At 41.5% G+C, this 26,525-nt stretch overlaps 3 protein-coding genes across 5 annotated transcripts; 1 reads left to right on the top strand and 2 right to left on the bottom strand.

Annotated features, from left to right (window-relative positions):
• On the top strand, positions 1-2,763 carry LOC119116675 (serine protease HTRA2, mitochondrial-like). Of its 2 annotated transcripts, none has more exons than XM_037242261.1 (8): positions 1-584; positions 646-850; positions 1,190-1,384; positions 1,456-1,488; positions 1,563-1,668; positions 1,760-1,829; positions 1,929-2,024; positions 2,108-2,763. In XM_037242261.1, the coding sequence occupies exons 1-8, from the start codon at positions 139-141 to the stop codon at positions 2,271-2,273; spliced, it is 1,317 nt and encodes a 438-aa protein (XP_037098156.1). In that variant the 5' UTR covers positions 1-138; the 3' UTR covers positions 2,274-2,763. The 2 variants fall into 2 exon arrangements, with proteins under 2 accessions (XP_037098156.1, XP_037098155.1); XM_037242260.1 differs by having other exon boundaries at positions 1,563-1,671.
• On the bottom strand, positions 2,618-26,525 carry hif1aa (hypoxia inducible factor 1 subunit alpha a). The gene is made up of 17 exons (XM_037242257.1): positions 26,512-26,525; positions 17,487-17,490; positions 11,874-12,088; positions 7,654-7,844; positions 7,379-7,530; positions 7,142-7,226; positions 6,803-6,912; positions 6,272-6,474; positions 6,082-6,188; positions 5,823-5,970; positions 5,071-5,381; positions 4,806-4,996; positions 4,571-4,690; positions 4,237-4,493; positions 4,051-4,150; positions 3,831-3,918; positions 2,618-3,749 (listed from the first exon to the last, which is right to left on the bottom strand). The coding sequence occupies exons 3-17, from the start codon at positions 11,903-11,905 to the stop codon at positions 3,586-3,588; spliced, it is 2,259 nt and encodes a 752-aa protein (XP_037098152.1). The 5' UTR covers positions 11,906-12,088; positions 17,487-17,490; positions 26,512-26,525; the 3' UTR covers positions 2,618-3,585.
• prkcha (protein kinase C, eta, a) lies at positions 13,716-24,994 on the bottom strand. Of its 2 annotated transcripts, XM_037242259.1 has the most exons (14): positions 24,398-24,992; positions 22,042-22,105; positions 21,055-21,208; positions 20,946-20,980; positions 20,793-20,866; positions 20,465-20,594; positions 20,253-20,389; positions 20,043-20,171; positions 19,783-19,956; positions 18,749-18,903; positions 17,862-18,000; positions 17,265-17,453; positions 15,299-15,445; positions 13,716-15,207 (listed from the first exon to the last, which is right to left on the bottom strand). In XM_037242259.1, exons 1-14 carry the CDS (start codon positions 24,749-24,751, stop codon positions 15,058-15,060), a joined length of 2,031 nt encoding a protein of 676 aa, XP_037098154.1. In that variant the 5' UTR covers positions 24,752-24,992; the 3' UTR covers positions 13,716-15,057. The 2 variants fall into 2 exon arrangements, with proteins under 2 accessions (XP_037098154.1, XP_037098153.1); XM_037242258.1 differs by having other exon boundaries at positions 20,043-20,389; positions 24,398-24,994.

Here is a 26,525-nt window from a genome sequence, read left to right as displayed (position 1 = left end):
AAATAAGGTCATACTTCCGGGTTGACGTTATTTACGTTGGTTGTTGTTTCATGGTCCCTGTCAATTCAAAACCTAATGATTATTTTGGTATCATTTCATACAAATCATTTGTTTTTCCTCAACATAAAGTAATGCAGTATGGCAACAACCGCGGCTGTTGTCAGTCGACGTATCCTCGCGGCGTTCAGGACGCATACTTGGAGAACTAATGAAATAACAGGCGGCCGATGGGTGTCTACGGTTAGACTGACAACCGATCACGGAGGAGCTGGTGACAAAACACAACTGGATCTCGGGGCTCCGACGTGGGACAGGGAAAGGGGAGACGATCGCAGCCACTCCTGCCTGCTTAAGTCGTTGTCCTTGGGCTTGGGACTGTGCGCTTCTGTCGCGCTTCTGGACGGTCGAGAGGACGGTGGACCTGTATCTGAGCCCAAATCACGCGGGGTACTTGAACGCATCCTGCTGTCAGCTGATTGCGCTTCTCCTTTTAAACCTGATACTCCTCGGTATAAATACAACTTTATAGCAGATGTCGTGGAAAAGTCCACTCCGGCTGTTGTCTACATTGAAATTGTGGGAAGGTGAGTTGGCTAAACGGGTAAACCAAGTGTTATTACTAAAGTATGTCTTTTTTTTTAATAGACACCCTTTTTCTGGGAGGGAAGTGGCAGTGTCCAATGGGTCTGGGTTTATTATCAGCAGTGATGGTCTTATCGTGACCAATGCTCACGTGGTGGCCAACAAGCGTGGGGTCCGCGTCAAGCTCACTAATGGAGATACGTACCATGCCACCGTGCAAAATGTCGATCCGGCGGCGGACATCGCCACCATCCGAATCTCTGCAAAGGTGAGGAGAAAGAGGCCTCCTATACACAATTGGCCATTCAAAGCTTGAAATATTTATTAACGGAGGATGATCATTAGGTCTTTTTGCACATTGTTTCTTCGGTTCGCCACAAGGGGGCGCTTTGGAGCTTTAAATGTTATATGTCGTACTTTACAAAACTACGTGTCAAAACAATAATTTCATCACTTTGTTTGCCTTTACACACCACCGCAATAATTTTAACTCAAGCAACCAAGATGTAATTTTCAGCTTTAGTCTCAACTTCCCAACTTTACTTGTTTGAGAGTTTTATGTTCAGAGCAGCATAGGCTTAATCTGACCCCTTGTCCTGACCCGCAGAACCCTCTACCCACACTCCCGCTGGGCCGTTCATGTGATGTCCGTCAAGGAGAGTTTGTGGTGGCCATGGGAAGCCCGTTTGCATTACGGAACACAATCACATCAGGGATCATCAGCTCAGTTCAGCGGGCCAGTAAGGAGCTTGGCCTGTCCAACTCCAACATGGACTACATCCAGACCGATGCCGCGATCGATGTTAGTGCACAACAGCGATGATGACTTTGGTTTACTGTATTAGCGTTTTACTACCCATGTTTGTTTTGCAGTTTGGCAATTCCGGAGGTCCTCTCATCAACCTGGTGAGAGGCAGATGAAATAATTTTTCCAACATGATTGTCACCTGTATAGTTCACTTACATTTAAATCTGCCCAGGATGGTGAGGTCATCGGGATAAACACCATGAAAGTCACTCCAGGCATCTCCTTCGCTATACCATCTGATCGCTTGAGACTTTTCCTTGATCAAGCTGCCAAACAAAGAAGTATACATGTTTTTCTTTTCTCATGCCTCCTGTGTTGAAAGTGAAACTATAACACTCACACACCCTGCTATTCTCATATTAATTGTAGGCTCCTGGTTTGGCGAGTCTGAGACAAAGCGGCGGTACATTGGTGTCATGATGCTCACACTCACGCCAAGGTAAGGTTTTTAAGTGCAAATAGAAGGAAGAGAGAAAAATACAATCCATTTCAACTGTCAACTGAAATCAGTTTTTGTTGTTCTGTCCTGGTGCCTTAGCATCATTGCCGAGCTGAAGCTTAGAGATCCATCTTTTCCAGAAGTGACTCATGGAATTCTGATCCACAGGGTGATCATAGGCTCCCCGGCACACAGGTGAGGAATATCATGGGGCAAATATTGGAATTGATCTTTGTGGGGGAAGAACATTTTACTCCTCACACTATCGTCTTTGTCAGATCTGGCCTGCTGCCTGGAGATGTTGTACTGGAGATCAACCGAGTGAAGGTGAAGACTTCAGAAGAGATCTACACGGCCGTGCGTAATAGTGGAAAGATCACCATGGTGGTACAGAGGGGAGAAGAGCAGCTTCAACTTGAAATGACTCCTGAATATACAGAGTGACAAACATCTGCTCACAATCCAACCTGCCAAGCAACTTAATCATGTACAAGAGTGCTACTGTGAAACCTGTTAAGTCACCATAGCTGCCTGGAATTAAAGGGGACACATCATGGAAAGTGTATTTTATAATTACCGCTATTTTATATTTCTATCTGTGGACTGCTTTACCACGCAACAATTCTGAAATGAGGAGAAATTGCATAAATGTCTCCTTCAAACATTTTCTTGTCTCAGTATTTGATATAAAACCGAGTTGTAAAAGTTTTCTTCATCTCTTCCTATACAATTGCCTGTATTAATTTTCGTTTGACGCCTGCTTAAAGTAATAATGACACGTCCAACAGTAATTTATAAGACAGCCCATTTAATGTTAGACAGTAACAAGAAGCATGGCATGATTGATTACTTGATCAGTTAGACTTACAATTAACTTAGCGGTGTTGGACAAATCACCAATGGTGCAATGATCACATTAGTAAAAATGCAGTCTGTTCAGATGCCCCTTATTTCTGTTTTAAGTGTCAGACATTAAAATTATAATAACATAAAACACCCGGGTCATGTTTGATGGAGAAAACGTAATGTGAAGCAAAGCCAACCTAGTTCCACATTTCATTTTGACGATTCTGATTGTGAGAAGCCATACCAAGTGAATTTTGCTGGTATACAGAACACACGATAGGACACATACAGCAAAGTATTAAAGTGACTTATGTACTGGACTGCTACACAATTAAATATATTCAAAGACTAAAAAGACAAGACCGTGAATAAATGAAGCCAACATTCTAGCCACTGTAAGTTTAAACAATAAACATCAAATTTGTGGACTACAGATGTTAAGACATACAATTATTGGAACGAAAAAAAAAAAGAATATTTTCAAATCCCATTAAAACTAGTTTCAAAAAGGTATAATATATTTTGCTGGTAATAGTTTTCTTTTTAAGAAAATATAAATTGTGCGACTGAAGCTTACAATAATACACTGCTGGCAGTTGCGCCAGGTTCTTGATGACCTGCTGGAAAAGGTCATCTGAGAGGCGCCGTGTGCTGAGAGACTCCCGGGAGGAGCGAACTGGAAACCAAAAGAATCAAGTGAAACCTTGCGATGCCGGAATCCCTTATAGCGACCAAATTGCTGCTATAGTGTTTGTCACAGTGGAATGCAATGGACTTCACATAGTGTGCACAAACAGCAGCCAAACTCGAGTTGGACGTATTCAGATACATAAATTAGAGGACTGGAGGGGGGGGCTGTTAGAAGGAAAATGGGAAAGACTGTAGTCTCCAATTGAGTCCAACAGCGGACTCAGTTGACATGGTCCAAGGCGCGCAGAAGCTCCTCCCCCTGCAGCAGATACTGGCGACCCTGTAAGGGAGCGTTGACCTCGCAGTCGTAGCGCGTGAGCTGCGGCAAGTTGAAGAGGGACCTGGTGGCCTCTGATGTGCTGCCTAACAGGCAACTCGCCAAATCTGAAACAACACCACACCGCGGCTCATTAATAATGGAACAAAAGCCATTAACGGAGCAATCAATAGGTCGCCTCGCTTTACCTGAAGGCAGAAGAAATATAGTTTGGGTTGTGCCCAACTCTGCCTTCAGTTTCTTCCCTTCTTTCATATTTTCCTTAGGCACAGTTCCCTGGAGGAGGAAAAAAAAAAAATGAATTATTATTTTGCTCATGTATTAGTCTGTTGATTATTTTGTCACTTAAGCTATGAATCAAATTACAAAAATGTGGTTTAATTTTCATGCCTTCTACTGAGATGTTACCTGGCCAACCAGCTCTCGTATGTCATCCAGTTTTCTTTTGCGCTGTGCATTTTGAGCTGCCAAAGTGCGGAGGGACACCTCTTTGTCCAACTGTGGCGTTCTGCAGAACAAACGGGTGACATGAGACCACTGCAAAAATTGGAGGGGGCGGGGGTAAAGATCTGGAGCATATTATGGAAGCTTAACCTCATAATGGGGCTGGGGGAAGAGGGATGGACAGCGATTGGGTCAGGTGGTGCCGGGGACGCGGTGCCACTGCCTGGCGTGCTGAAGGGCAGGCCGAGATAGTTATGGAGATCCTGCGTGACGTGGACAGGCGAGCTCTCCAGGGATTCCACAGGTCCACAAGACAGAGGCTGTTCGGGGCTCACACTACGCAGCTGGAAGTCATCATCCATGGGGATGTAGGGAGCCAGCATCTCCAGGTCCAAGTCTTCCATTGCCTTTAGTTTGAGAGAAGGGGGGGGGCATCGTCATATAATTTTGATGTTCTGTCAAAACAGTCATGAACAGTCATTACCTGTGTAGCAAGGGGAGTCTTGGGTTGTGTGTCAATGGCAAACAGCTTCTCCACCAAGTCCAATTTAAAGTCTGAGATGTCCGAGTCCATGGTTAAGCAAAAGTCTGGAGGAGGAGGCACCTGAGGAAAGAGTAGAGTTCCCTCTTATTGGAGAATGCCAAATGCTTCCACCACACTACCCTCATCCGTGGATGACAGCAATAAATGGATTGACATGACCTTGAATTGTCTTTACCTCTACTGTGCTGTTACTGGCCGTCGACGTGGACACAGGTCCGGCATAGTTGGGACTTTTCTCAGTGACGTCGACACCGAGGGGCTCGCTGGGTGGCAGAGGAGAAAGAGGCAGTAGCAGCTTTTCGCCGGTGGCAGGAAGCATCACGTCATTGTAGAGAGGCACGTCTTTCAGCAGCTGGATGTCGGAATCTGCAGGAGAAGACAGCGCGGCATTGCAGATGTGTACAGCCAAATAACTTCCAAGTGTGCACGAGGCTACCAACCGGGGCAACTGAAGTCCAAGGAGATGATGGCGCCTCCGGCTGCTGGGGCCAACAGAGTCAGGGCCTCCGGTTCTTCCTTCAGCTGCTCGTACAGACTGGTCACTGACTTTGGCTCAAGTGTTTGTGTAAACAACTTGATCACATCCAGCTCTGGGGCCTTCTCTGCCCCAATCTCCTTCTTCGGTAGAGTTGGGGAGTTCTCTAGTGGGCAGCTCTGCACAACTTTTTCTTCGTCTTTCTTTTCCTCCTTCACAGGATTAACGTCTTCCGTCTGCTCCAGAGACAAGATCAGTTTCTCCTCCTGGACCCCACTGTAAAAGAGGAATACAATAAAGTCTACTTTTGATCTGGCCCAAGCAAGTAAAGAATTTTTCTGCTGTGAATAAACCCTAAATAAAACTGCCCTATATTTGTAGTTTGAGGCACATTCAGTAGCTCTCTGAGATGCTACAAGATGGCACTACAGGTAAGTGGAAACTAGTGATTAGCTTGAAGGGTATTTGCGGAATTAATGAATCTTGACTCAGGGCCAAGCTTCATATGGCCAAGTAGAAGCTAAGTTTAGTTGTTAGCAATTGGGTGTCAATCACAATTTAAGGAGTTATTTGTATGAATAGGAGGCTTTTTAAACATCCACTTAAAAAAAGAGGTAGGGTTAGTCCTCACTGAAAATAAACAATATTATTCCAACTCAAAGTAAATCATTTAATTTTTAAGGAATGATTGGGACTTTCAGAGCTCCTCTTTAATACCTGAGGACAAAGTTGACACAGACCACACATTGTGGTTGCGAGTTCTTGTTATTGTAGATGACAGTTGCTTGTGTCTCCACCCACACAAAACCTCCTCTCTTGGCCAGCATCCGGTATTGGCCCGTGCTGACCTGGCCCTTTGCAAACACTAAAACAAATACAAACATAAGCATGTTTACGATATGCAGCTGGCCAAAACGCTACATTTGGACGTTCACTTTCAACATCATAAATTCAAGGTTGCATCAGTGATGCTTACAGTTGTGATGCGTTTTAGTGAGGTGGTCCGAGTCCAGTGCGTGATAGTACTCGTACACAGAACGATCTAACAAGTCTTCTGGATCATATCCCATAAGCTCTGTGATTCTGCAGGAACATAATAAGCACTTAACGTCCACTGATCGTGACGTGGAAAGAGGGGGGGCATGAAGCCGATCATGTGTGCTCACCTCTCATCACAATATGTGAACTTCATATCCATTGTGTGGCGGCTGAGAAACGTCTTGGCATCCAGAGGGACCTCAATGTTGGAAGGGTGTGGAATAGGGTCACAGATCAGCACCAAATAGGGAAGCGGTGGTTCCTTGTGGTCCTTGGCAGTCTGATCGGTGAGGCCGCTGTGTGAACGCACTTGTCCAGAGCAGTGGAGCACCTGTGAACGTGACAGTCTTTATGATAGGCAGCTCAAGGCTAAAATTTAAATTCTGCTTTGGGTTTGGAATAACCATGACATAAAAATGTAATCCAAGCTCAGTAATTGTATGTTTGATGTCTTTTGCATGGACTTGAATCAAACTAGCCTTCTAATGGCCTATCAGATGTCAATTATACACTGATTGTTTTGAGATTGAAATGAAAGGGACAGACTAATGGCCACTTTGCTATGCAATTGGCGATTGGATTACTCAGGATGACACTTGTCATCGTGCATTTATTTCACATCATTATTAAGGTTTCAGTCCACAAAGACCTTGCATTACCTTCCAAGTGGCAGACTTGACATTGACCGTGCGGCCCCGGCTGGTGAGCGTGCACTTCATTCGAAGGAAGAAGCTTCGCTCTGTGTTTGGTTCCTTTGTCTTTTTGGAGCCTGAAAGTACACCAAAAAGAACGTCGATTCCTAAGACGACTTTTACCAGAGCTATGTAAAGAAAGACCGAGTGTGATTTTTCTAATTGTACAATTTATGTACCATATTGCACATTTGTGTGGCACCACACGAATGTCGTGGTGACACAGCATATTCTTCCCGTATTGCAAATTAAAGTTCACATGCACTTGCCCGACCGAATGAGTTATGATGATAAAATGCTTCGTACCCGTTCTGTGGACCAGCATTTCCCTCAGCTCGTCCTGGTCACAGGGGTGTGTGAAATCAAACACGCTGTGCCCAGTCAGGTCAAACTGCATAAGTCAAAGACAGAATGCGAGACATTGTGCGTCAGCACTTCATGCTGTGTTAACCTCTAAGCTTCTTTTTTTTGAGGAGCACCAGTAAAAATGTTCCCTTCATTATTTCTAAAAACAGAAGACTCACACTTTCAATTCAGACTAACCTGTGCCAGGCCGAGGCACTTGTTAACATTCTCGGAGAGATAAATCATATCGCCGTCTTCTGACAGCACCATTAAAAAGCCCTCCAGAGCTTTTAAGTAGGAGCTGTTCAGCTGTGTGTCCGACTCGCTCTCCTCCTCTGGATTCGGATCAACTGGAGGCACAGATAAGAAAAGAATGAAATTAAAGCAGTGGCGTGGGTTTTGTAATGTCTGAATGGCGGTTTAAAATATCACAGTAAGTGTTGTGTATTTGGTTAATTAATTAAGCAACTGACCAGTGCCGAGGAGTTTCCTCATGCGCAGGTAGCTGATGGTGAGCCTCATGACAGAGGCCTTGTCGAGGCCGGCGCTGACGCTGTGAGGCAACGGCAGCTGCTCGGCGAGCTCGTAAAACACTTCGGACTCCTTCCCGCGACGACATCGCGCCGCATCCCTTGACTTCTCCTTCCTTCGCTCCGAGCTCACCCTGTGGAAGACAGGTGAAGTCATTGTGGTCAACTAATGCCTCGAAACAAACTTGAATTATACTTCATTCATTTCACAAGTAAATCTCTTTCAGTTTGACAAGCACAGTTCATGTCCATGATGTAATCGGAACAACCTTGATGACCTTGCCATTTTTTTGACATGGACTAAATCAACTGAATCATAACCTGTACAGCATGTTCTGGAGTCAACTTAAAATAATTTCCTGCTTTGGAATAAAGGGATGGAAATTTAAAAGTTTCTGTTCATTAGATAATCCCCCAAAAGTGATTGATTTGTTATTAAAATACTTGTTAGTTGCAGCCTATGCCCAAAAATCCGTGTCTGCAAACAGGAGGTCTTATGCACTTTTACCACCAAAGCACTGAGAACTAAAAATAGCTCCGCGTGATGGAAAAGTAATGCCATTGGGAACAAGCGCGCACACACACACAGCCCTGCCTAAATTTGAAATTGGCCTTTATTGTAAAAAAATTGCTTGACAGTCCAAAAATGTCTGACTCCAAGGCAGCTGATGGTAATATATATGCAATATATGAAGGTTATTAGGCTATTGTGCGGAGGCCGGCTTCAGAACTCTGCCAGGTGAATAATTCAGCAGTCTGAGTGGAGTCATATTCTCACACATTGTTGGAGCTTATTTCCCCAAGCGCCTTCCTTCACCAATTCATACCATTGACAAATATTTACGCACTGCATGAGGAAGCCACGCACGGTGACGTCATAATGTTGTGGCACTTCATGGAGAAAGCAAAAAATACAACTTTAGGCTTCTCGACTAGAAAGAAATATATATGCCTCAATAGTGGCACTGTCAACAAGCAAACGTCACGCCAGACGTCAAGCATATGGCGCAACACTTCAAAGTTGTTTGCCAACGATTAATAAATGACAAAAGATATCTGGAGGTTGTCCCAATGCAGTGGAATGCATAGGAGAGAACTTTTAGTGCGATGACAGCCGGAGAAGATCCATCTGTAGCCACACAGATAATAACCGTAATAAGCATCGCAATGCCAAAGAGATCGAAGTTCAGGAAGAATGTTTTGACTGCCAACATTGGTTACTAGCTTTATCATGTAGTTGCTGACTACATCAATTTTTGTTTGTATGATAATTACATAATTCAGAATGTTTTTTTAGATTACACAATACCCTGTCTTCAATATTAACACTTAAATCAAGGACTTGTTTATACCCTGGTTAATGTGAAAGAAACAAGAACTTTCATCATTCAGATTAATCAAGTTTGTTTTACTCTCTTTTGTTAGCGCACTTTGTTTTTATGACTTAGACGGCTAATAAAGGCTTTATGATGCTAAACAGTTAAACTCTGGCAAGGACTAAACTCAATTTGATTATAGAAAAATGTGTACATAAGCACATTGTAAATCTTACACTACTTAAACATTTCGTTGCTAAAAATCTGTGTTACTCAGACTGACCGTGTCGAGCTTTTCAAAACGCAAACCAAGAGTGAAGATAGTGTTACTGGATTTTTGTTTTGAGGTCCTGAAGCATTTTACTTGAGAAATCACTAGATCAGGACAGTTTCATTTGACAACAGACTAGCAGGTCTCTAAAATATACGATTTAATGTACTGAGGTGCCACAACTTGAAGCACTGTGAGAAAACCAGAAAAGGGCTGAAACTGTCAGGCCAATGACCCCTTGGACGCCAAGCACAACTGATTTCATTATCCCATTTTCCCCAATAAAAGCCAGACTTCACTGACAAAAGACATGGACAGCAGCACTGTTGATGAATTTAAAAAAAGCATAAAGAAATAGCCGACCCTAATTGCAGCCTGGGAAAAAACAAAGCGGATTGACTCCAGGGTGGAGAAAAAAAAGGGGGGGGGGGGGTAAAGTGCAGTGACTGCCAGTACTCTAAATGGGTTGCCAACATTCCGCTCGCTCAGTGTTCTGCAAGTGTTACTGTAGTGCTTCTTTTTTGGACGGTGTACAATAAAAATAAATAAATAAAGACAACAAGGGGCTTCGTACCAAAACAATGCAGTACATAGGTAGATTAGTAGTCGTATACAAATCGATTTGGCATTATCAAACAAGGTATGAGATATTAAGGCAATAATGGCTCAGTGGATCAAATTGAGAAAAAAAAAAGCCAGAATTGGTGATAGTATATCAATGGAAAGCTGAGATCATTCTCTTTTTGTTTATATCAAAACTATCCATTTGCCCTTGCATTCTCTGAAGTGCTTCGTGAAATATGGGCCACGCTGACTCATTTTGCTATACAGGGTCATAAATGTGCACGGGACAGGTATTATTTTTGTCCATTTGGGTTTGCTCTCCTCACACTTCACTTTCTAATAGTTTATTGTGGTGCATGGAGAGAGGAAGCTGCTACAGAGTACAAGTTTAATCAGAGAAGCTCAAGGTTGCGCCACAGTTCCTTCAGTACTAGTTTAATCTTGTTTGCCATGATTACCACCAACACCAATCATTTGTTTTGAAATATGATTTTGTTCATGGCTCACTACTTCTGATTTCTTCATCCAAGATCAAGCAGCGACCGCTACACAAACAACCGTGGCACAAATGTCTATCATCCATCCACTTGATAATTTGCTTTTGACAAATAATTGTGCTAAATGCACCCTTGTACCTAAAATATGAACATGGTTTGCTCCTAATGAAACTCTCTCCTGCGTTTTCCATTTCGAGTACAAAGAACTTCCAGCAAGGGTTGATTGTCCAATTCACCAAACGGTTGGATTGGCTATAAAAGCATCAAGTCAAGCCCGTCAGTTAAAATAAAAAATTCTTAAAATCCTTGACAGCACATCTTTTTTTTTTTGGTTAACATGAAGGAACTGTAGTTGGAAACCCAAGCCCAACTTCCACTGCAAGACAAATTTGGTAACTGCTTCTGACGTCAATCTAAGGTGATTAAGAGATGAGGCAGAAATAGTGGCACTGTGCAACATAATTTACATCAAACCAGAGTACAACGATGAAGCAAATAACCTACAATAGGAAGTACAATATGAACACAATAAGAAGTGTGGTTAGACAAATGTACACACCCTCTGGTCAAAATAATTGAGCAAAGTTCAGTTTTTGGATGATTTATATTGGCTTCATTCTTTTTATAGCACAAAATGGCATTTATACATCGAGTAGACTTTTATAGCCACTGCAGTTAGCCAAATACACAGAGGATTACCAGAAGAGTGATTGGACCTGCACACGGGACAAGATGCCTAATTTCAATTTGGCAGCAAGAACGCAAGATAAAGCCAAAGGGGAATGAGCTATAACAACACAATTTCAGTTTGGATGTTTTATTTTAAGGGGATAAAATAACACAAGCCTACAGATACTTTACTGCAGCATGCAAATGGGGTACACACAGAAGGCCAATCAATAACATGTTGCGCAACAGTTCTTATTTGATATGTTTATTAGTTTGTGGCTCAGGTCTGTGTTTGAACTGTTATTGCAGACGCCTATCAATTCTTAACTTGGTTCCCAGTGCCACTACGTATTTACAACTGGCACCGTAATAACCCAGAACGACCCTGTGATGTTACCAGACGACTACTTCTACATATTTAACAAGAAACACAGGGAAGTAGTGCTCGTAAGCGATAAGGGCCATCGGTCACAACGTCAAAACAACACACTGACAGCATTAAGAACCAAGATAAAACCTGTCACAAAAACTCAACGATTTCAAATAACGGAACTCCAAAGAGATTGTTTATAAATAACATTAGCGTAGTTCATCAGACATGGATTAAATTGAGGAGACAAAGTAAGCCGAGACCAACAAAGGAGCGTCAGAAGGTCGCCAAATAAACGTCGCGAAGCTAGCTAGCCAAGTTAGCTATTAGCCATCAAAAACATTATGTCGTCGTAAACGCAATAAAAGTTAATAGAAAACCTTGCAATTCATCTCATTACATCGCGCTAATTCTAATACTCAAAACACCAGGCACATATTTTGACAAGTAGCCGTGTATTGTAAGATAAGCGTTACCTTTTCTTTTCAGGTACAATTCCCGTGTCCATTTGAGGACCAAAGCACCCGAGTTGTGTCACCCGATCCGTCTCAAACTGTTTCCGTCGCCGTCGACGAATAATGATTCTTGCCGATATGGGCTCCTGGAGTGTTTCCGTGAGAGTTAAAGCCGTGCGTATTTTTGCGAGGAAACAAGTCTTCTCTTCGCTTAAAGAAAGGCCATTCGCCCGTCACTAGCAGCGTTGCCACGCTGGAAAACTGAAAACTGGAATTACACAAGTGCAGGATTACTAACTCCCCCCAGAGGCGGCGGGGACGCGCAATCACATGATCAACCCCTTGTGCACGCGCCTACGCTATTGTATGCCATTGTACAATGCGCTATTAAATGTGGCTTCATCGGGACCGTCCCACTTTGGAGGCACATCTGCATCGATGTTTAGTCTGGAATTAAAATACATTTTCGTCCCCTACATGAAATTTCAAACCATCCATGCAGAATATACAGAATTTGTCTTGAGAAACTGTGATAAAAGTGATTCCAAAATGTCTTTTAAAATACCAGATGGAGCTTTTGAGCATGCCCTAAAATGTCTTTCTTCCTTTGTCCTTATATGACCAAATTCCATATCAAATATAACGGGGAAAATAACTTTCAATAACATTTTCAGAATGATTTTTTTTTTTATATTATGCTCGCAATTGTTAAAACATTTTGTTTTCCAGCCATCCATTTTCAACATTGCTTATGGTATGTTTTTCTAGGATGTTTTGCTTTTAACTGCTTTGTTGTGGACCAGGAAAAGGAAAACAGTTGCCCCGCCTGCCCTTTAACCTTAAATTCCCTTCTCACCGTGAGAAAATACTAGAGCAGATTCCCGCTGCTGTGCTCCATAGTAATAAGCGTCCAATGATTACTTTGACATGTTTGACTACTCATTGGCCGCATTATGAAAATAACTAACCTTGGGTATGGCTATCAATGATCTCAACACAAACGGTTTACCCATTAAAGGGTCCCTGATTTGACCAGGAAAACACTGAACATGTACAATTGTTAGTTTCTTACCATTAGCGCCGTTCCTTAAAAAAAGTGACAGAACCTCTTTGGTATTAAATTGAAAACAATATTTTCTATGTTGGTTATTTCAACTTTGTAATTTTCTTTATCCTCAATCTTCTCTTCAAGAAATAATTCAGCATGTAAGATTTAAAACAGGAATGGGCAACGCCAGTCCTCGAGGGCCTCTCTCGTCTACACACACAATATATAAACAAATATCTGCCTGCAGAATTCTAATTATTGATGGTTCGATAGAGCACTTGCCGTCATACAATTCTCATTAAACAATGTTGGAAAGTGACATCCACCAAACAACAAAATGATGATTGTGAAGGATTTTTTTTTTCAGTGTCTGCTTTTGGAGGCAACGCTCGTGGGACTGTCCTGATTCAATTAAGTAGCACACACAGACATGCTGGCAGCCATCAGTTAGTCTCAGTAATGAAATTTGAGACAAGGCTCTTAAATCTTTGCTCCCATTTCGACATTACCTGAGGAAAGCTACCAAAGTGGGTCTTGCCATCTAATCTTGGGTCTCATTCTTTCAACTACCATGTCCCCACTCGCATGGACACAACACAATGCCCTGATTGTTCATAGGCTGTCAATGAGTCCTTCTGATCAATACGTTCCCTCGAATAACATTGATTTTACGGGCAGAGACAAAAAACAAATGGGGTAGTCGATATGAACAGAACTGCAGCTTTGTAGTTAGTTTTCAAAATGAATCGATATTTCTAACCTGCGTAAATTAAAGTCATCAAGTGTCAATAAAGACTGTCGATTTTGAGGATGTGTACTGACGGGCATTTCTTTATTATATTGCAGGTTGGTGCAAAATGTGCTCACTTGTCTCAACAAGCAGGTAAGGCTGCTGAACAAAGCCAGACAATTGCGCCACAGTAGGGGGTCAAAGATAAACAAATGCAGGCTTCCTCCTTGAAGCGAACAGGAAGTACAGTTGTTTTTAAGGGAGGTGCACTCCCTATCAGGGCCAGGTTCATCACGGACAGCAGCATTGTTTAAGAGTCTGTCCTTGAACAAGAAAGTTGTTTAAAAGATTAGTTTTGTAACCAAGGCGCACACTCTCAAGCAGCACACAAAAAAAAGCATCATTCACTCCTCTCGTGTCTTCCTAAAAGCGACGGTAATGACGCAGTGTGGTTTCCTGTTTATTTTACGCAAGTTCCTGCTAAACTCATGCGATGATTAGCTTGTTGCTTTTGGCCAGGACTGCAACAGAGAAGTTAAAATGTTTTTACCATGCTTCGACTGAGAAATTACTCGTAATTGGTTGATTCAATGGTTCGGAAAATGAGCTCCTGGATATTGAGTGGCTGCCAAATATTATTTTCAGTGTGTTTTTGAGGAAGGAAACAGAAAGTTTCAGATAAGAGCAAATGGATGACTGCAATGGTAAAGGAAGAAGACATACAAAACAATTAAGTAGTTGCCAAATGCCAGTGGTGTGCATTCTAGGTCAACAGACATGTTGAAATTGTAGAAAGTTTGGAGTTAGTTGTCAGAATGAATCACAAGCGCTTTTACAGCAAATGTAATGTTGCATCATCTTCAACATGCTCGGTAAAGTTTGGATGGGTGACAGGAATTTGCTCGACTGTGACTGATGGAATAACACATACACCGTCTTAGTCTGCCTTTACCAACATAATACCTTCATGTTTTTATTGAAGTATAGGGCTAGCTTTAAGCTTCAAACATCGATATAAATTTTACTTTTATTTAGACAAGGGGAGTGGTTTGAGGGGATTTTTTTTCCAGTTATGTGTGTCACAGGAAATAAAAGATAGCACAAAACTAAGGCCATTTGTCGGGAAATTGCTGGAAGTCCAGTTTAAAAAAAAAAAAAAAAAGGAAGTCTGCCCAATTTGCTGAATCAAAACACTACCACAACAACGTGAGCTCATCAAACAGTACAAAAAAGACATACATACATTTTGGCAAAAAAATTAAGAAAAAAAACCATGTACAAGTCTGTCATACCATATTGTAATCCAAGCAAAATGTCATTTGACTTCGTGCTCGTCTGAGGGGAATGTAACAGTCATACTGTACGGCCGAGAACTGTCGAGGGCAAAGATCGAAACCGCATGTTGATCACCAGACCGGCGAGGAAGCTTAGTTTTCCAGCAACTCGGGTGAAGTGTATGAAAAGTCTTCAAACTCATCCTGATTGATATTGGACATCGGCGAGTCCTCGATCGGCGTGAGGGTGGGCTCTTCCCTCGTAAAATCCGGGTCAAAGTTGTTGACGTCTTCTGGAGTTTTCTGAGAAAGACAGCGGGGTATATGTCAAGGTGAAATGATTCCAAACACTGCATTGCTATTTATGGTGGAGGATGTGTGTTCTGTGGCGTACTATCTTGGGCTTGAATGGTGGCTCTATGGCTCTACGATTCAGCATTTCCCAGCTAATGTTTCTGAAAAAGGCATGGCTGGTCACAGCAATTTCTCCACCCTCTGATTGCACACAACCTAGGCGTTTGTCTGGATTTTTGGTCAGGAACTGTGGATACAGAAATGAAGATGAAGTTAAAAATAACAAGACATCCTACGAAAGGATTCTAGAATAAGTACTATGTTATAATGGAACATGAAGTTGTAATCGATTCAAGAAACAATGAGATAGCATCTCTTCCACTGCTGTGTATAATCTACTTTGGATGGCTGTGATCACAAATTTTAGTAATGCTCAAACTGGAGCCCATCCAAGATTCAGTAAGTAATGCCGCACCTCCCCACTCACTCACAAAAACACACCCTGATTTTTTTTTTTTTCTTGGCACAACCCACAATGCACCAGTTGAGAGAAATTCAGCTTGTTTGAACAGTAGCATAATCTTCCCAGTGTTGTACACAAAGAAACAATAAAACTGTAAATCACGGGTCCGGGGTCTGACAGCTGCTCAGGGGCGTGGCAAAAAAATGAACATTTCTTTTGAGTGGCCTTCAGCAAGAAAGCTAACGAGCAAATGGATTTTGGAGGAGAGGCTCGAGATATGGTGCACCTCTTAAGGCTGACAATGACATTCAGGCTCAGCTAACAAAACTAATGAGCCTTTGACCCACAGTGACAGCCACTAGATAAACACCAAATTACGAGAAAGATTAATAAGACTTCCCAAATCAGTCACTTTCAGCTCTGACGGCCTCTCGTGTGTCTGGAATAGTGATGCGGACTAACAATTATTCCAATGCTAGATTTATCTTTTGAAGATTTTGTTGATTAGTCAATGAACCCTATAAAAATAACTTCCATCTCGTTATTCCAAAAACAGGGCTTTCTTTTATCTTGAATTGACAGTGCAGGAAATGAGAAAATAAGTATATTACGATTCAGTTACTGCTTTGATCCGTATCAGAAAATGTTAATCATCGTTTTCGAAAAGGAATGCAAATGTTTTATTTTGATCCAACAGAAAGATAAGTCCGCTTTCACGTAGGCCTACGGAAATTGGAGAATAATAACTGCTGAGAAGCTTGAATTCCGAGGATTTAGAGAGTTATACATGTTAAAACGTTATCCAAATAATTCATAATTAGCCACTCATTTTCTAATCGATTAGTTATTTATTAATAGCTGTACCTCGAATCTAGAAAGTAACCAACGTAATAGAAAAGATGCCACCAAGGGTGTTACCATTTGAAAACGCCAATCCTGTAAATATTGGCAGTATTTGTGTAACATCCTATGGGAACTGTTTAAACCTGCTTATGGGAACAAGGAGAACCTTGCGGCGGATCAACTGTCATTCGATGTAGAGCACCGTGTTCAAAATCCACTTACGCTTTTTATGTAACATGCGACACAAATAAGCTTAGCGCAGAGCTTGGTCAAGCATGTTGGAGTAACAACATGGGTAAGGGAGGCAGCACGGCCAATGAGAGGAGGACATGGTCACATTGTTGTATTTATAGCCAGTTAGTGGACCATGCCTTAATATAGTTATGCAAGAGTTGGTCTAAACAGCTGGCAGACAGAGCTGTTGTAAATCTGCCTGCTACTCTGCAGTCAGCGTCTCAGTCTGAAGCGTGACACGTAATAAAGCCGAACAAAGGCCATTTCAATTGTTGCTCTGCAGAGCTACTCGGGAATGTGTCAAATTGATCATTTTGTTCATGTTCACAGTTTAATGTATTTTCCTGTGCAATGCAGAACGCAAGCCAAGTGAGAAATTGATTTTCTCTATCATTAGTTCAGTGTGGAAAAACGCCAGAGTCCAACAGTTGCAATCAGAGTGTAGATTAAATGCCTGCCAAGGACAGAAAAGTGACTCGCATCCAGATTTGAGTCAATATGCCTTTTACCGTCAATAAAAACTCACAGCTTTGAGGATAGCCACTGACTCGGCACTGAGCCAAGGGGCATAGGCAACTTCTTCGTTGAGGATGGCCTCAAACAGCTCGTCTTCATTTGCCGCCTCAAAGGGCGCGTGGCCCTGCAGCATTTCGTAAAGGAGCACCCCGAGCGCCCACCAATCAACGGAGGCCCCGTACACAATCTCCTGAAGGATCTGTGGAGGGAAAAATGTCACATATCGGCAAACAACACTAATGATCATGCCCAAGGGTGCCTTACAGGAAGTGTGAGGTACAAGAGGTGCAGCAGATGGATATATTGTTGAGTCTTGGAAAGAGGAAGCATTAAAAGGATACTCCTTTGTTTTGTACGGATAGACAAAGGTAGCAAAGGTCGTAGTTTAGTTAGTAAAACAAAACAAATATAATACCAAAGACATATGAACCCCAGTACTGTTTAGAATTTGACCCCAAGCCAAGGTTTGCTGGTTTCCAGTTAGTCATGAGGGAGTGTAGTGGGGGTGGGGGTGGGGCTTGCATGTGACCATATGAAGTCATTTGTGTTACAAGAAACCATCAGCCACGTATCTGTCTCTTAAGAAGTTCAATAAGTCTGAACTGACCTCAGGGGCAATGTAATCAGGGGTACCGCAGAAAGTTCGCGCTCCGACACCTTCATAGATGCCTTCTTTGCACATGCCAAAGTCTGCCAGTTTACAATGGCCATCCTTGTCAAGGAGAACATTATCCAGCTTTAGATCCCTGAAAGGAAATACATATAAATGGAGAATTTAAAATCGCGATTCGCTTTGTGACATTTTTCAGCTGCAGACGGATCAATGTGCGAGAGTGAGTAGCTGGAGGCCGGCCAGTGATTAAAATCATCCAACTCGTCAAAATCTGTTGCCGGGTTGCAGGAAAGAAGCTGAAGTTGCACTAAATAATAACATTTCCAGAGGGCGTGTGACTAAGCATATGATGTTTTTTTTTGTCCAGACTGTGGAAATTTTTCTCGATTACTAAGAAGCAGATTGTGCCAAGAGAAAGCTTTTAAACTGCTTCAATTGCGTTGAGTAGTCACAAGAAAAAAACCACAAACAGAACTGCTTTCATCCAAGAGACTTCAAGTGTGACAATACCTGAAGCTTCAGCAAGCATGAGTGGAAACTGATATTACGCAACATAGACTGAGAGTGCCCTGATCTTCTTATCCCGGCATCATCCGTGTTATTTCAGTTGTAGCATGCAACTTGTGTGTGTCTTCTACAGACGACAGGCATGCTAGAACATCATGGCTTACACAGGACACATTAGCTTGCTAAATATAACTCAGGTTTTACAGTTAGAGCACATGATGCCCTTTATCATCAGGCACTGGTATGAAGCCCTCAACATGTGTTAAGATTAGACAGTGTGACACTATCTGGTTGAAGTTAATGCTCACAATGAATTCTTACTACATTTTTAAAATCTGTGTGCAATTGTTATTTGGCATGTGTGTCCATCATACCGATAGATGATGCCTTTGCCATGCAGGAACATGAGAGCCGACGTGATCTCCGCCGTGTAGAAACAAGCCCGATTCTCATCAAATCTTCTGGACTTTTGAATGTGGAACATCAGATCGCCACCATTTACAAACTCCATCACGAAGAAGAGATGGTCCTGTATATGATGGGCGGCAATAACATTTTATTTATACATATGCACTTACAAAAATATATACACACACTGCCCCCAGAGAAGAGTCCATGTTATCAGTCACGACTTGTCACGAGGCCAAGCTCATTTCAAGGACATGACGGCGGCACATATACAGCACACGGCTGTAATAGATTGCTGTCGAAGTAAACGCGGTTTGAAGTTAGTGGGGTGAAAATATATTGATCAAGTCCATAAATCTTCCTTTCTCATTACAAGCTGCAGTAGGTACGTAATGCAGAAATAAAAGCGAGGGGGAGAAAAGTCAAGCGGAGGATGTGATTCACGAGACTGTCTGTGACACTTCATCAACAGGTCAGACAGGCAGCAAACGCTGAAAACTTGCTTTTCCACATTGAATCATGCTTAGCGTGTTGAGCACTGCATGTTGACGACATATAAATAGAGGCCAGTCTTACTTCCTCCCACAATTTCCTTCAATGTGCATGAAAAAAATGCACTTTAACACACACTTAGTACTTTCTAGTCTAGATTTAAAAGTGCCATGACGCAGTGGAACAAAAGCCACTTTGCGGCACTGTGCTGGTGTGAATGCGGTCAAGGGAGAGGCGTCAGAGTTAATACTTGTCTATTCTAAACCTGCGTGAAATAGGACAGTGGCGGCTCAGACATCGGAAGAAGATTAAGATTGTCAAACTTGAAAAAGAGCCAAGTAAGCAGTTGGCTCAAACCCACTTGGACACTGCTGCCACCTGCTGAACAATTAATGTAATGCATGTGGAATGTAGTCGACAACTATTTACATTGCATTGCAGCACTGCAAGAATTTGCGTAAGAAGTTGTTACTGTCTGTGTGTGTGTGTGTTTTGCATTTCCTCTGACCTGAGTCTGGAAGCAGCAGTATAGTTTTGTGAGAAACGGGTGAAAGGTAGCTAGTGACAGCACTCTCTTTTCAGTCATGGTACACTCCACATCATCGTCCTGCAAGATGATGTCTTTTTTCAGCACCTTGACTGCGAAAACCCGATCTTTGTTGTTGAGTCTAGCAAGCATGACCTGCGGATACACACACGACCTGATTGACTCATCAAGTCATTATTACACAACAAATTCCGGTCACACCCATCTCGCGTCTTTTCTACCTTTCCGAAGCTACCCTTGCCGAGCACTTGAAGGAAAGTGAAGTCGGAAATGCCATATTGAGGGATCTCTGGTTGATTTTTCACACTCTTCCTCCTTTTGGAAGGCTCTTTGACTTTACTTGAACTGAACTGTAAAGGCAAAAGGGAAGAAGAAAAACTCACTACGATGAAGCAGAATATATGGTTAATGGATTTAGAAAATGTACATACTCTTTGGATGTTTCTTTCGGCGAGTTCTGCAGCATGTATGCCCATCTCTTCCAGCCTTTTGGCCAGTTGCACAGTGTCGACGCCGCAATTCTGCGCAACGTTCTTTTCGCATCGAATGTGAACATTTAGTTTACAGACTGGAATGAGAAATCAGAGCACAAAAAAATTACTACTATATACGATTGCCTAAAGTCTAAATGTGGGCGTCTTACTTTTGCATTGTAGGCCCTGCCGGATAAATCCCCACAGTAACGATCCGCAATGGTTGCAGAAAGTAGGTGACTTGTAGTTGTGGATCCTGAATTGGTGAGGGACGTTGATGCTGAAGCCCGGGCTTACAGACTGCAAAAAGTGAAACATCGCCATATTTAAGAGTGGTGGAAGTCTGCATTGAACACAGTCACAACTTTTACAAGTTAAAGTTTCAATTGTAAAGTAATTTAATACATTTTTAAGGTAAATTATAGTACAGTGATAGTAGAGTAACTGGGTTTTAATGTTCTACCAAGTGCTACAAAATACACAAGGGAGTGATATTACCTCTGACCGCTTCATGAGTGGACATGCGGTGACAACATGTTCGTGGCAGCGTTTGTGAACCACACATGTACATACTAGAAGGGGAGGGAAGAAAAAAAGAATTTAAATCAGATGCAAAGCTCAATAGTATGGAGGTTAAGAACATAAGATCACCTTGGCACTGGTAGCCCTGCTTTCCAAAAACACCCCTGTAACAAAAATCAAGATAGAAAAATTTTTTACATTGAAGGTCATGCTGGCAACGGTGACTAAAATTGCTCACCAGATGAAGTCTTTGCAGTGAAAACAGAAGGTGGGCTGGCGAAGGTAAGTGGCCATGAACTTGTGCCCGTTGACCTGATGGACTTTCCGCCTTACAGCCCCCTGACGCTTCCTGGTAAACTCCTGGTGATTTTTTACCTCCACGATGGCCTCGTCTGTGAACCGGTGATAAAAACATAATAATTCAACAATATCATACAAGAGCGATTGATGTACTTTCCAAAGTAAATCTTTGCAAATGTCTTAATTTGAACACAAAATACAATCAGTCTCTTTAATTAAGGATGACAAAAACATCAAATACTGTTACACAATTTTAAGTCTAACAATGGCTCTAAACGATAGCATTTGTTGATGAATTGATTAATTTTGACACCTTTAATTTTTTTGACAATAAAACGTGTATCTGCATGCACATACTGTTGCAAATTGTGTCAATGTGTGGATTCTGATCTTATTGACTACCTTCCTATTACCGTATTTTCCGGACTATAAGGCGCACCGGACTATAAGGCGCACCTTCAATGAATGGCCCATTTTAAAACTTTGTCCTTATATAAGGCGCACCGGACTATAAGGCGCACCATTAATGCATCATGTCAGATTTTTAATCCAAATCAAATCATTCTCCATTTTATCTTTTTCATTTCAACTTCAGACGCAACAAATTACTTTATAATCACAAAATGCTGATCCATAGTTTTTTTGATTAATGATTCATAGTCTTCAGCGGGACACTTATGATGTATTTTATGACACAATGCTTCGGGCCAGTTTAAATTTAGGAATTTGGTCCCTATATAAGGCGCACTGGACTATAAGGCGCACTGTAGGCTTTTGAGAAAATTTTAGGTTTTTAGGTGCGCCTTATAGTCCGGAAAATACGGTATATAGAAAATGCAGATTGATATAAAAAAGGAACTTGCACACAGTCAAAGCATAACTTTCCTGGCACAGATAGCAATAGAATGCATTGCAGTCAGCTCACCATCTATGTAAGATCCGTTAAGCTTAATACAGACGTAAATGTTGCCTTCGGGTTCCAAGTCCTTCTGCAAAAAAAGATATAAACAATTTGTATGGGAATATCAATTCAGAAACAAACAACAACGCATTATCTTTGCACTCAGGTAAATAGGCAGATAATAAATTAAATCAATGTATCATGTAGATTGTAGAAGACGTATTTGAATGTTTCTGACGAAATTAAAAGTATACACTGTCATAACTTGGTTAGAAAAGTGTGACAAAGAGGGGGATTCCCTGTGCATGGGCAAATGCATACTAGTTCCTGTAAGCAGATCATTAGATAGGAATTCAAAAACCTTGACAAAGACAACAAAGCAGGTCAGGCAGGTTGTGCTGGTTGTGGAGGCCTCTTACTAGTTGTGAAGATGTTTCACTAATATGCATGAAGCATAAGGAGTATACATTTAGAACCAGAAGACAGATTTTTTTTTTAATTTTGCCTTCGAACACCACCACAATAGTGTCTCTTTAGTACTTGTTTGAAAATGATTTGCAGTCAATGACTGCCTGAAGATGGGAGTTTCCTTCCTGTAGTGCGAAAAATAAAGAACAGATACTCCCATTCCCTAGTGACACATTTGTTTGTCATTGAACCCACCCCCCGCTCCATTTCATCTTAAATGTCACCATCAAAATAAATGTACACCTACATGCAGGCTAACCAGTGCACCTGTAAGCTACAGAGACTTAATGTTAGCTTAAAATATCTAAAATAACTTAAAATATCTATCAGCCTAGCACTTCTAGATACGTTTTTTTGCTATCTAAACACAAATGGTATACGAGAGTGCGGTGGTGTGTGATAAAGCATCACAAAGGAAGAAGCTAGGGTTTCTTTTTATATATATAGCAAGCAACATTCACCGCAATGAGGTGGCATTTTGCATCAAATGGGCGGCAAATGGAAAGTCAGGGCAAAATGTCATTGTGATAAGAACTAGAATATGAGCACGTAGTTTGCTTTCCTGTCCTAAATAGCAGCGCTTTGAACTCATCATCTTGAAGGGCTACACATCAAAAAGGATGTTTAAGAGACGAGCAAAGATGACAAGTGATTCGAGAGATCCGTGTAATATTCCTCTATCATTGTTTTCATCTTAGATTATGTCACAGCACATAACTCACCAAGATTTTGCAATTTGTACGCACTGTTGCCTCACAAATGTACTTTTAATTTCAATTAACATAGTGAGGTCTTACACACAAGTGGGGGATGCATTTGAACGTGACATTTACAGATGCGTCTGTGGCTTTTGAGTTGATGATGAAGTAGGGTGGGATCAGTGCTGACACAGTCGTGTCAGCGTTTCGCAGAAATGAAACTTTATGCAACATAGGAAAGCATCAGACTTAGAATTACAACCCCGCTATAAGCTACCAAGCAGTGCATACTATGGGGGGATTTTAAATTTCACTTCATTTGAATCATATATTTTTCTTTTAGAAAGAGACAGACGTACAAGCTTTCCATATCATAAAAAGCAGGTTGAGGGGTATTTAGAAGTGTCATTAATTTTGCTCTAATGTTATCCAAAAATATATTAATTATAGCGTCATCCATCCACTCCAATGTAAAATCACATACATCAGATTTTTCTGCATAAATAGTGATTTGTTGTTGTTGTACTTTTAAGGCATGTTATTGTAGGAATACATATTTAAAACAGATTTAAGTCCCACACCCCAACAGGAGTTATAGAAAAATTATAATATAATTTTATTGATTTGTTTCCTCATTTTTGAGAGTGCTAATTTACATTTGTATGGTACGCATGGTCATTATGTTTAACTGGTGTTAGGGACATGGAGGCTGAAGGGGGAAAAATTCACCGCAGTTCCCTGAACACAAAGTTTAAGAAGCATTGGCATGAAGACATTTGAGCAGGGGGAAAAAAAAAAAGAACCTGTTTCAAACTATGATCCAAAATTAGTTACCTATAATTTTCAATCCTGCAACATTCCTCTGACATACCAACCTCTCTATTGACATACACTATGGGTACACAGCTTCTTTATTTAAAAAAATAAATAAAAAATAAAAAAAGAATTATATATATATATATATATATATATATATATATATATATATATATATGAGCACTTTGTGTCTTTAAAAAAATACTGGATTAAAAAAAAATAGTCATGAACTATTTTGCTGGCCTCACCGGTCTTCTCAGAAATGAGTGACGGGCCACATTCCGTTCATTTTGTCTGTAAATAATGCTTGAATCTCAATGGCAGGTGATGTAACAATTGCGTGCTCATCCAAATGATGACCCCAAATGATGACCCCCCACCCAGACACACGTACTCACCCATCCCTCGAAGAACTCGCCCGTGTTGGCTGTCTTCGTGAGGTCCCCAAAGCGGATGGTGCAGTTGGCCACAAAGTCATCGTATCCGATCGGTGTATCGTTGAAGACAGCAAGTTCGACGTGTTGTGCGTCTCGCACGGAGAAGGAAAAGTCCTCATTGTACGTCGGCGAATTGGTTTTCTGTTTGGTGCGAGTTTGACCCACTTTGACATCGTCCACCTTGAGGACAATGTATGGGTCCAATGTCGTCGAAGCGCTTTTCATGAAAATCCTGGAGTGACGCCGGGAAACTGTGGTCGGTTTCAGGTCCACCGCCTCCCCGATGCGGAGCTGGATGTGGCCGTAAAACTTCATGCTTGCCACTAGAGACTGTTACAAATCTCAAGGGAAAGAACGAAGTCAATAGAAGGTCTTAAAGGAGGTATACGGGCGAAAAGCCGATGTGTCCATGCTGAGTGCACTTGTTGTTTAGACACTTGACATCCGCCTTCCTTTTGCTTTGACTCTCGAGTGGGCTGAGTCCTCAACACAAAGAAAACCACAACAAATACACGCCGACCGGGACTTACAAGTTCCGCATAACTCTACCCCGAAAAACACCTGCCACTTCTTGGTTGGACTGCCCTACCATTTTAGTCACGTGGCTCAATGGGGCGAAAAGAGGGAGGGGAAAAAACTACATTTTCCATGTGCATCATTTTTGCGTTGCCACGGCCTTACCTGTGCCGAAGCGTTACATCGCCATCTCGTGGACATTCTAGTCAGTAATACCAGTTGAAAGTTTAACCAGTGTGATATACACACAGTACACACCAGTACTGTATTTCATTCCCTAACTCTAACAAAAAAAAAAAATAGACATAACATTCTATATAATATTCACATGTTGGTGCTCATCCAACAATACAATATAGTTTTGAATTATTCAAAATTCATGTTTCTTTTTAAGTACAATCACAGTATACCAATGAATATTGACTGGCTTTACAGAAATAATTATAAAACAGCAAATATACTAAAACACATAAAAGTACTTAATGGCGTTGTATATGGCTATTCATTATTGAGACTTTTTGTCAAAGGGGACAGTGTGCCATTCAAGCTCGGACTATGGAGTTAAATTGGGATAAAAAGTTTTGTACTTGAAAAAAATAAAACTTGAAACTAAATAAAAATGAATATGTTGATCTTGAATTTTTAAAAATATAACAGTGTATTCAAAATAAAATTAACTGTATAAAACTTTTTTTTGCTGGTTGAAAATAAGTTACAGTTGCGCAAAAGTGCCAAACTTGTCCAGCAGGGGGCAGAATAAGACCATTGAATATTATGCCTCTGCTCTTTCCTTTGAGCGCGCCTCATTCTGATTTGTTGATGGAGCATCTTTGTGTATAGGAACCCCCCTCCCGCTCCCTCTCTCTACTGTGGAGCCACAGCTGACATTTTTACAGTCTCTCTTGATTTATTTTGTCTTTGTTGTACAGACCGCTTTTTCCTCCCTCTGTCTGTCAAACTCCCCCTTTGCCCCGCGTCACACTAGTATCTCTCCAGCCTCGCTTTCGCTCTTTGCACGACCATGTCAAATGTTGAATTATGCACCCATGGGAGCGCTCTGTCTGACTCCGACTGGGCATACAGACTCATGATTTTTATGAGCACACAGAATTCCTTGTGTATTTTCTAGCGGCGCAAACATACAAAACGGTCACGAAGAAGCCAAAATCTTCCAGTTTATAACTTTATTTGAGCTGCAGCACCACTTAATGTGTTTGTCATCTAGGACAGCTCAATCTTCTGGTTTGAGGGGCCAAGCACATCCTGTCCCTGCAAAACCTCAAACAGGAACCACAAGTACGGTTTAGCTCAGTTCAGTGGTTCTTGGTTGTTGGTTTGATTCATTTTAGTAGGCTAAACTTTTATTATTTCATTATTTACGATAAAGCAACCAAATATTTAACTACATGAATAAATAAATTTAATGAAAGACTTTTAAAAGATAAAATAATATAACAGGACCCTTGATACTTGCTGGATCGAATTAAAGAACTGAGCGGATTGTATATGTAGCTAGAAGGCCAAATTTTGCTCAACCTTGGGTAAGAATTGATAGAAACCTGGAAGCAAAAAA

This window comes from Syngnathus acus, chromosome 22 (assembly GCF_901709675.1).
Source record: "Syngnathus acus chromosome 22, fSynAcu1.2, whole genome shotgun sequence".
Lineage (NCBI taxonomy): Eukaryota > Metazoa > Chordata > Actinopteri > Syngnathiformes > Syngnathidae > Syngnathus > Syngnathus acus.
The sequence above is the reverse complement of the archived record's forward strand: the minus strand, read 5'-3'. Positions and strand labels throughout refer to the sequence as shown.

Excerpts from the sequence above, each read along its gene's own strand:
- LOC119116675 (XM_037242260.1), top strand. The coding sequence starts at position 139 with ATGGCAACAACCGCGGCTGTTGTCAGTCGACGTATCCTCGCGGCGTTC. Across the intron at positions 1,385-1,455 it reads AGACCGATGCCGCGATCGAT|TTTGGCAATTCCGGAGGTCC; the intron begins GTTAGTGCACAA and ends TTTGTTTTGCAG. Across the intron at positions 1,489-1,562 it reads GAGGTCCTCTCATCAACCTG|GATGGTGAGGTCATCGGGAT; the intron begins GTGAGAGGCAGA and ends AAATCTGCCCAG.
- hif1aa (XM_037242257.1), bottom strand. The coding sequence starts at position 11,905 with ATGGACACGGGAATTGTACCTGAAAAGAAAAG. Across the intron at positions 6,189-6,271 it reads TTCACATATTGTGATGAGAG|AATCACAGAGCTTATGGGAT; the intron begins GTGAGCACACAT and ends ATGTTCCTGCAG. Across the intron at positions 5,382-5,822 it reads TGTGTCAACTTTGTCCTCAG|TGGGGTCCAGGAGGAGAAAC; the intron begins GTATTAAAGAGG and ends CCTCTTTTACAG.
- prkcha (XM_037242258.1), bottom strand. The coding sequence starts at position 24,751 with ATGAAGTTTTACGGCCACATCCAGCTCCGCATCGGGGAGGCGGTGGAC. Across the intron at positions 22,106-24,397 it reads GCGAGTTCTTCGAGGGATGG|AAGGACTTGGAACCCGAAGG; the intron begins GTGAGTACGTGT and ends CTTTTTTTGCAG. Across the intron at positions 20,595-20,792 it reads CACTCATGAAGCGGTCAGAG|TCTGTAAGCCCGGGCTTCAG; the intron begins GTAATATCACTC and ends CACTTTTTGCAG.